At 32.8% G+C, this 9,976-nt stretch overlaps 1 protein-coding gene across 1 annotated transcript in view; it reads right to left on the reverse strand.

Moving 5' to 3' along the window:
- LOC108361392 (uncharacterized) overlaps positions 1 to 9,703 on the reverse strand; it is a 37,967-nt gene extending 28,264 nt beyond the window's left edge. The window contains exons 1-6 of the mRNA XM_017614002.1: positions 9,127 to 9,703; positions 8,940 to 9,027; positions 8,743 to 8,873; positions 8,565 to 8,675; positions 7,964 to 8,512; positions 7,719 to 7,881 (exon numbers count right to left, since the gene is read on the reverse strand). Of these exons, the coding sequence (XP_017469491.1) occupies positions 7,719 to 7,881; positions 7,964 to 8,512; positions 8,565 to 8,675; positions 8,743 to 8,873; positions 8,940 to 9,027; positions 9,127 to 9,288 (1,204 nt within the window). The 5' untranslated portion in view covers positions 9,289 to 9,703. The remainder of the gene's footprint in view (positions 1 to 7,718; positions 7,882 to 7,963; positions 8,513 to 8,564; positions 8,676 to 8,742; positions 8,874 to 8,939; positions 9,028 to 9,126) is intronic.
- Positions 9,704 to 9,976: the final 273 nt, after the last annotated feature.

Here is a 9,976-nt window from a genome sequence, read left to right on the forward strand (position 1 = left end):
GTGTTCAAATTATTTAATAGTCGTTCGATTTTCAAAAATTTTGACACATAAGTATTTGGCTGTAGATTTGCACAAAGGTTTTACTTTTTTGAAAAGAGTTGCCATCTGTTATAAAATTAAATTCAAACTTTTGAAATTAAAAAAAAAAAGAGATATATGTATAAGTACTCATATGTTTAAAAATTATGTACAGCTCTCTTTTCACTTTTGTTCTATTGCGTCACTCACATATTGGCCTGCTAAGTTTTTGATTTTCATTGCATTATACGGTATATTTTTGTCATAAAACACATCTAATTTTTAATTTTTGGTACTTCACCCCCTGAAATTGAAAAAGTTCATATTTAGCGATCATTTTGACCCACTTTTTTTTTTTTAAAAGTGTGCTAGAAGTCCTATTTACAAAGACTTTCCAGAACGAAATTATTGCGCAAAAATGTTCCTAAACAAATTTAACTACGGGTAACCAAACAAACGAAAACTGAAGAGCTTAAAATGTTATAAGAAATATCAAAACATCTTATAAGTACAGTAATTGCACAAAACTAATGCTGGATTTCCACTAGCTATTAAATGTCAATTGATTGCAATGACAAGCTCGGGCATTAAAAAATATTTTTGCCATTACGTTAAAAATGTAGTTAATAAATTCATTTCCACGTGGCATTTGTAAGATTCCTCCAATTTTTGTCATTTTGATGCCTAGTGGAAATTCGGCATTAGTATTGTAGCCATTTCTTAAGCCAAATATACATACACATATATGTGTAGGATTCCGAGATCTGCTCCAATATATCCTTCCTATCCAATTCAACTGGAAAAGGGGGCTCGACAAATGTCAAAACTCGCTGAAATCGCAGGCAGCTGAGAAAATTTGTATGCAATATTTTTCGGAGTTCGAGTATTTTGGATCTATCAATGTTTCGATATATAAGTGTTAAGATAGCGCATGAAACAGTGACAAAAAGCAGCGCCGATTTGTTTTCGAAAACGTCGCTTTGAAATGAGTCAGAGGTTAAATACAAAACATCAATTAACTTAGCCGAGTGCAAAATGACAGGAAAACAAATGCGGATACCAATAAATTTTAATATGACCTCTTCTAACATAACAAGATTACATTAGATAGATACACGTAACAAAAACAAAAAAAAAAACACGAAGTACCTAAATAAAATACTATTTTTACGCGCATATGACAACTTCAATTTTTATTTAATTATAATTCACTTCATTTCATGTTTACTTATTTAATCAAATAATTTAGTAGACGTTGGTGCTACATCTTAATTAGCTGCACACCGAGTGTGCGATGGATGAGGGGTCGGTCGCTTGATAATCGATACCAGAATACAAAACAAGGAAGATGATGTATCCCTCCTGCTGTTGGAAACAAAGGCAAAAAAACAGCAAGTAAATAGGCACAATGGGAAAAGTATACAAAGACACGTGTTGATTTTCGACGCAACAAAAACAACAGCAATAAAATCAAGCAAAAACAAAAAATGAGCGAAACTTAGTGAAAGCACCAATAATAAAAAAAAAGAACCGACAATAAAAAGTCAATACCCAGGACAATGAGCGCCTATGAAGAGATGCAAGTAGATACGACAAAAGCAAGCAGAATCGAAAGCAAACACCAATAGCGATGATGACTTAATTGATTAAGAGGGTAAAAAATTACCACCACACCGCCACCATTCAAGCCAATTGAGTTATATTTCAAGAGGTTTAAGGCGTTAAGGTGTGCACCGAGCTTGTGAGTGAGTACACAATTATTGCCATCGCACGGTGGCCTAAATGACCAGTCTAGCAGAACAAAAATTAATATCGCAGTTGTCCGATATGCACCGTAGCTTCAGGAACGTTAATCTATATAAAATATAATCTTTTTATATACTTGCAATGTGTCAGATAAATCAGATCACAATATAGTATAGTTCCAGTATATAGGACCTAAACCCGATCTTATAATATTTCTGTTAATTTTGATACGATTTTCATTAAAATTGTATGGACTTTTAGTATGCCGACACGTAATTAAATATCATACATTTTTTCTACCCAAAACGCGCTCTGGTTTGGAGGATCGAATAAGAACAAACATCTGGTGAACGTTCTGCTAGAGAAGAAAACGAGAACAAAGGTTTTGAGAACTTAACGTTAAGATTGGGAGAGGCGTCTGCATGTTGAGATTTAAAATCGTTTCAATTCAGATCAGGGAAGCCAACTCCCCTGGGGCAAATTCCCCGAAAATTCTGAAAAAATTTCCCTATTCTCGATCAAATTCTCCCAATATAAATTTTACTATATATTTAAGGCACTTCATGCTCATTTTTATTAAAAAAAAAACAACAAGTGTCAGTAATTGTGATATAAGTAGATATGTAATAAGGAAAGTCTTTTTAACATTTTATATATTTATAATATAAAAGGGTTGCACAGTTACAATTTTTTTAATATCCACATGGTTGCCCGAGGCAATTACGTAATGTTTCAAACCCGTGATGCAAAATGAGAGATTGTTATCACAATTTGTAATTCATAAATGCAATTTTATCCTCAATAGGAATGTTTTAATCAAAATCGTTTATATATTGAATTCCCAAAAATTTTAAGTCACTCCCCGATTCCCCTGAGAAATTCAAATTCCACCAAAATCGGGGAATTCTCTCTCGGTTGGCATCACTGGTTCAGATCATTTATCATTAGGGCGTACTGTACATTTATGAAACAATTTTTCATTTTCTGTGCAAGAAAAGTTCGTGTCTTAAGTCTTTCGTTAATTTCATTTGCATAATTATCTTTCAATTTGTTTTTGTTTAATTTTAATACTCAAACATTTCAAACTAATGGAACGCAATGAGAAAAGTGTTTTTCTCTTTCCCATTCTTCGCAAATAGTTTAGGGAAGATTTGTTCATGTTTCGTTCTCAGCCAGAAATAGTCCTTCGAGAAAAAGTTCCTTAGACTTTTGTTCCCGTTTTGTTTTTTGCCAGAACGTTTCGGAAACTTTGCTTCCCATTTTGCGCTTTTAGAAACGTTCCCGATAGTATTATTCGCATTTTGTCCTTTTTGGGTACGTTTCACAGGGTTTTGTTCTTATATAATTCCCGTTGAGAACGTTATCGACAGTTTTGTTCTCACTTGCGTTCTTGTGAAAACATTCCCGAAGGTTTTGTTCTCATTTCGGTTTGGGTTTTTAAGCGTTCATGTGAACAAAACGACAAGAACGACATTTAGTTTCGATCATACCTTTTGTTCTCGGTCCCTAATAATAACAAGCTATTTAAAAAAATTATTTTGAATATGAGCTATATATATAAAAGACTTCTAGTGCCTGCTTGGTGAAACGGTCAATTTACAGGAATCATTTATGTAAATTAATAGCTCGGCTGTTGCTTATCCGATCGTACATATGTATATATGTATATCTGCCAAGTATAGGACAAATCGGAGCATTATATATAATATTTAGTCCCAATAAATTCGATTTTCAATAATTTGACTTTTTTACGACTTTAATTGGAATATTATTTACTTAAAATTTTTTTTTTGTATTTTCGTTTTCAAACTTTCAATGCAATCATAGTAATTAACAATGCAGCATCGATTTGATGAAGATCGCGAATTTTTCCAAATTATATTGGGTCCGAATTACATTTGCAATGGCACAATACAAGCAGTAAAAATAAATTGCCAGGACAATTGTCGAAAAAGGGGACTGCCTCGAACAAAACAGGACGAATGGTCACCGTAGGTAAAAAAATGCTATTCCAATCATCAAAATTTTTAATTAATAGCAGCTAGAATGACCATTGCACCCACTGTGCATCAGCTAGGCCGCCACCCGAGCACGGGAGCAATGTGTGTAAGCACAAATGCCAATGAAGGGGGCTGAGAAATTACAACGCACACGGTTGATAGCAATCAAGCAAGCCAAAGATAAAACATTCGATTCGACAACCGACCCGCGTTTCGTAAATTAGCGAGGGAATCGTATGCGCGCCTTGGTCCGGGCGGGGAGTCGTCGGCATTGCGTTTCGTCACTCACATCTAAAGTATCATATGGCCGTTTGGGTGTTAACGTCAATTAATGTAATATTTCTCTTTTAAATCAATAGATAAAGTTCCGCTTTTTTATGCAAGTTGTATGTATGTATGTTTGTATGTATGTATGTATGTATGTATGTATGTTTAAATTACTCACATATTTATTAAAACCTTATTTTGTACGTGTAAGTCGCATAAGTGGGCATTAATACCAATTGAGGCGCGGAGATAAATGCAAATACATACATACATACATACATACGAACATACATTGTGAAATGACGTGAATGTGAAGCAAATAAAAAACGTATGCCAACAAAAATAGAGAATTACTTACAAACACAATAGTATCATGGAAATAAGTACTCGTGGGAGCGCTGAATCGGCTATGGAATGACTAAAATAAATAGTAAATATAATTTATTACTTGACCAAATAGGCTTAAAGCGCGTAAAGCAGTTTCGGATTACTAGACGGATACTATTCCCACGTACGAAAATTACTGCAGATCAAATAAATAAAATCATTTTACTCTTCTTATTGTCAAAAAAGTCGTTGGAATGCGCTTTAGAATGTGCGACATTCATTATTTTCCTTTTTAAAAATAAACTTTGCCGTCTGTAAACTCCAAGTAAGTTCAAGTCGTTTGCTTCTATTCATTGTGGAATTTTACAAAACTAGGGGAACTTAATTAGTAAAAATATTCGGTAGGTACTCATGCAAAAAGTGTACATTTCGGCTTGTGTTATAGCACATCTTTTTCATTTTATTAGAAATTTGTTTCTGGCTTGCCAACTCTTAAAACGCCTGACTTAATAAAGCCCCATCCCATTTAGTATGCTACAAAGCAGCGCAAAATTATTTTAGCGAAACAGATATCCTATGTAGGCACATCAACGGATCATCGGTATACATATCAAGAAGAAGCGTGACGAATCAGAAAGAATATGGTAGGAATATCAATGACCTCATTTAAACAGGAAAACTCTTTCATCCTGTGGAACAGCAGGATTATAGAAGAAGATTATGCACTCTCGGCAAACCTTTGAGTACTCGCAGGTGGAAATAAGAGCTCATAGCTTCGAAGGAGACTAGTGGATATACGACACGATTGATAGAATACAAAGGTTGCGCCGATCTCGGACCGCTATTCCTCTCTTAACGAATTTGACAGAATCGTTGTTTGCATGACGTCACACTGGTGCAACTTGTTTACGTTTTCCTTGCAACATTTTTGCTTCTTCTTCCGTTCTGGCATTTCTCTCTCGCAATTGCACCAGTGTGACGTCACACAAAAGTTATTCTCAAAAATCCTCTCTGATCGGCGCAATCTTGTATTCTATCATTCTTGGATATACGATATGGTATCTCAGCGCTATTATTATTGGCCCATGAGTAAGTAAAGTTCCGCTCTTCAGTCGCTACGACATAAACTTATAATTTTTACGTTACAAACCGTTTTTGCTTTTCAAAACTATTTTTGTATTGGTCAACGCAAAAGCTCTTATCAGGCGTCGCGAAGCAAGTCGAGCGTTTGAACTAAAAGCTCGTGATTAGTGTGCCAAAATACCTTATTTGGGACCTTTTCCAAATAGATTTTCTTATTTTTAGAAAAATTGTCAGCTATCAACTGTAAAACTATAAGTTTTATGGCATATTCGGATTTAGTAAAATTATTAGAATCGTAACAGTCCTTCAAAACAGTCCTGCGTAAAACATCGCCCATCCGACCATTATGTGCCGGAAGCTTTTGAGGCCTTGAAAACTTGTATTAACTTTGGGCTAACATCGTTATTTTTTGGATAACCAGGCAAGATAAGTTGTTATCATTATGACTTACTGGTGCTCCTCACCAAAATCAGGGTAGGGGATTCAAAGGAAAAAAGATTAGATGACAATTTTCATCTGATGCGAAGAATGAATAGAACAGAAAATGTTCAATTTATATCAGGCCATTGTACGGAATGTACCCTCATGTTTCATCAATCAGATACCAAATTCAAAAGCATGGTCTTCACATGTACGTTAAGTTTTTTTTTGTAGGTTTACCACCTACTAAATTACTACACTGAACCAAAAAAATACTAAAAACCGCCGTAAAGTTAACATTTTTTGTTTACAATTTGCAACTGAAGTGAAAAAATGTTAATTTTAACATTTCGACACTATCATTTTTACGTGAAATTTATGTACATGAAACACGTAAAATTAACATGGCTATCATGTATTATTGATATGATACTCATGTATAATTAACATGATATTTATGTAATACTTACGTGACAGTAACGTTAAAACTACATTCAAAAATTGTTAATTTGAAATGATACTTACGTGACAGTAACGTTAAAACTACATTTAAAAAATGTTAATTTCAAATGATACTTACGTGAGAGTAACGTTAAAAGTACATTTAAATAATTATGATTTGAAATGAAAATCACATCAAATTGAAATTATTTTCAATAAATTTATTATTTTTTTTTAAATAAATAGGCACATATTTACATATTTTTAATATGAATAAACAGGTACTAAAAATTCTTATTTCTTATAACAGGAGTTCCTTCGTAAATGTAGTACAAATGAATAGGTGGGCTTGTGAAAAACTCAACATTTTTTAATTCAATAACATTGTTTATACAACCAACTTTGTACGATTGATAGTGCTCTAAGAAACCAATAATTTCATGTTTGTGGACTAGAAAGTAAGCCTCATTATTTAAACTTATAAGTATTTCTTTTATTTCATATAGTTCAATGACTTCGTCAGTAGTTTTTGTTAAAAAGTGGCCCTTTTTATACGTCGTTCCTTTAAAGTTTACTGATTTAACTCTTAAATTATTAGCGAACAAAGATTCAAAATCTCGAAAATTCGCGATATTGTTAAAATACCTACAATCTTTAATCCGAAAATGCTCAGTTTGTTCATATTGAGTTTGGTTTGGAAACCCATCGTTATGGACCCTTATAAATGTTGTAAACTTTAAAGATGCTTTCATGCTTAGACTATAGGTTATATTTTTTCTGGAAGTAATACTTCTTGCATACATTTTTGCTTCCTTGTGCTTAGATTCGAATCGAAAAGTCCATAAGTATTTAAGAGGGCCTGATTGTTTTATGACACGCACATAATGATTTAAAAAGTGAAATTTAGGTTTAAGGGGCTTGTGAAACAATTCCAAATACTTTTCATTGTGGGATTTTATTAAAGAATCTAACTTAATTAAATAATTTGTATCAAATGAGCTGCTATTAATCATGTCAATAATTTTGAGGAGCGTTAAAAAAAATAACCAACATTCGTCGTTGTCTGGAATGCGATCTCCTATGATTAGAGGAAGGAAATGTACAAACGTCATCATTTCTCTAGCCGACATTTTGAGATTGCAACTAGAAATGTGCGTTAATTCAAAAGGAGGTGATAAATTTCCGATTTCCGTTTCACCGTAGTTAAACATCTGCTTCCTATAGTTAAATGCTTCTAAGGAAAATAATTTCTTTTCAATTATGAAGTATTTTAGAATTTCACAAATATCATATTTACAAACTCCTTCAAACAAACATATAACAAGAAAAGTATTATTTTAGTTTAAAAAGTATCTTATTTATATGTATGAACGTGTACACATAAATATGTATGTATATAATATATATGTTACTCACTGTCGTTTACACATTCGTTGCTTACTGACCCAAAAAGATCTACATATTGTTTATCCCTCAACAAATCTTTATAAAGTTGGCCAAGTTGGTTCCGCATATCTGTCCAATTATTAATTAGGTGGAAATTTTCGTCTGGGTACATTTTTTGGAAGTCAAAATCGAGCTACATACATAAATTAAAAATAAAAATATGCGCATGTAAGTGTAACTACATTAGTGTGTTTTAAAAAAGTTTAAGTACGTACAAATTTTGGTCCTGTAGCTTGTTTGTAGAATGGCCACTCTTCCAGGATTGACGTTAGGTCTTTTAAATCACGGATATGATTAACCCGGTATTTATATGTCTCGCTCCATAAGTTAATTGCATCGCTTTCGTCACCACTCATAAAATACATTTTATTCTTAAATGAAATGTAATTAGTGGAGCATAGTGTTTCCCTCTCAGATGCATTCTGTTCCTCTGACGTGTTGCTATCAAGTCTTATGCGCTTGCGATTCAAGTTATTGAAGCGATTGTATAAAATACCAGATGCATTGGTTCTCCGTGCGTCCTTGCGAGATATGTAATAGATTTCCTTATTTTCAGTAGGAAAAATTGCTACAATTTCTTCAGCCAATTTATTCATTTCATGTGGACGCGGTATTTTGTACTTTTTCGAGTTTAAATCGAAGAAGTTTACCACAATAATGTTAAGCAATCTTTTTCTATCACCTGCATCTAACTTTTGCTTCGTTTGATATAAGCTTAATAGAGATTGGCCACTTTTCGAGTTTTTCACCATGTCAATTACACTCTACAATAAAATTAAATTTAGAAAAAAAGCACCGCTTAAAAACAATCGTTACCGTGACTTCAGACGAAGTGGAATTGGTAGCTGGCGAGTCAAGAGGTTGATTTTCAATCCAATTTTTGATATTTGAGTTCATACTTAGAGTCGAAACAGATTCTTCTGGAAACTAAAAAGAAAATAGTTAATATTCAAACAAATTATACTAGTTACAACTTTATAAATAAATATATTACGTTATTGTGCTTCCAAAGCCTTATTTTTTCCCTTAGTTCTGCTCTATAACCGATATTTTCGTTCCCTGGAAATACCAACGCCAAGTCGTCACAGTTTATGTACTTCAGCCGGTCAAATGTGATTCCAGAAGCTTTAGATGGGTCAGTAAAAACATTATCCATTATGAAAGATTTTTATTAAAAAATAAAACAATCACCATAAAACTTGTCGTAAGCGGCTTCTATATTCATCTCTTTTAATAAGTCTTTTAATCGCTGATCTCCTCCTGATTGAGTTTCGACAATCTAGGAAAACAACATCGTAGTATTATGATCAGTCAATGTCGTTACAGCTTTAAGTTATACGTGTAAAAAACATGTCTATTATAGAAAATCATTTCTTACCTGTTCTAAATTTCCACTTAATATTTCATACTGAGCAGATTGCGTTATGATTTCTCCATTTCCACCAATTTCTACAGGCGTTGCTTCCAGAACGATATGCTGCCCTGCGTCATTCATAGTCAGCGAAACATTTTCGCCAAATAATAAAGAATTATCACTCATTTTCACAATCTCTATTAACTTTCTGAGTTGTTTCTTATTAAATATTCTCACAGTTTGCACTTTAAACGACTATAAAACAATTTCAATGCGATTTTCAATAGATCTAGCGTTTTTTATTCTTTGCATGCGCGAACATGAGTGTCAACTGCTGTTGTCATTTTAATATGAGAATAATATAAAAATGTGGATTTAACAGTTTTCATATCAATTTGACGTGAAACCTATTGTTTTGACCATTTTCAATGTTAATATGACATTTTTCTCTCATTAACATGTGAAATTGATATGACAATTTAATAACTGCCAATGTTGATTTAACAGTTTTCATATCAATTTGACGTGAAACCTATTGTTTTGACCATTTTCAATGTTAATATGAAATTTTTCTCTTATTAACATGAGAAATTGATATGACAACGTAATACATGCCAATGTTGATTTAACAGTTTTCATACCAATTAAACGTGAAACCTATTGTTTTGATCATTTTCAATGTTAATATGACATTTTTTGGCGGTATGTAAAATTGATAAAGCAGAAATGTTAAATTTACATGAGACTTTTCTCTGCTGTAATATTAACATGAGAAATCGATATGACAACGTAATACATGCCAATGTTGATTTAACAGTTTTCATACCAATTAAACATGAAACCTGTTGTTTCGATCATTTTCAATGTTAATATG

This window comes from Rhagoletis zephyria, unplaced genomic scaffold (genome assembly GCF_001687245.7).
Source record: "Rhagoletis zephyria isolate East Lansing unplaced genomic scaffold, Rhagoletis_zephyria_1.1 Rzeph_scaffold_00754, whole genome shotgun sequence".
NCBI lineage: Eukaryota > Metazoa > Arthropoda > Insecta > Diptera > Tephritidae > Rhagoletis > Rhagoletis zephyria.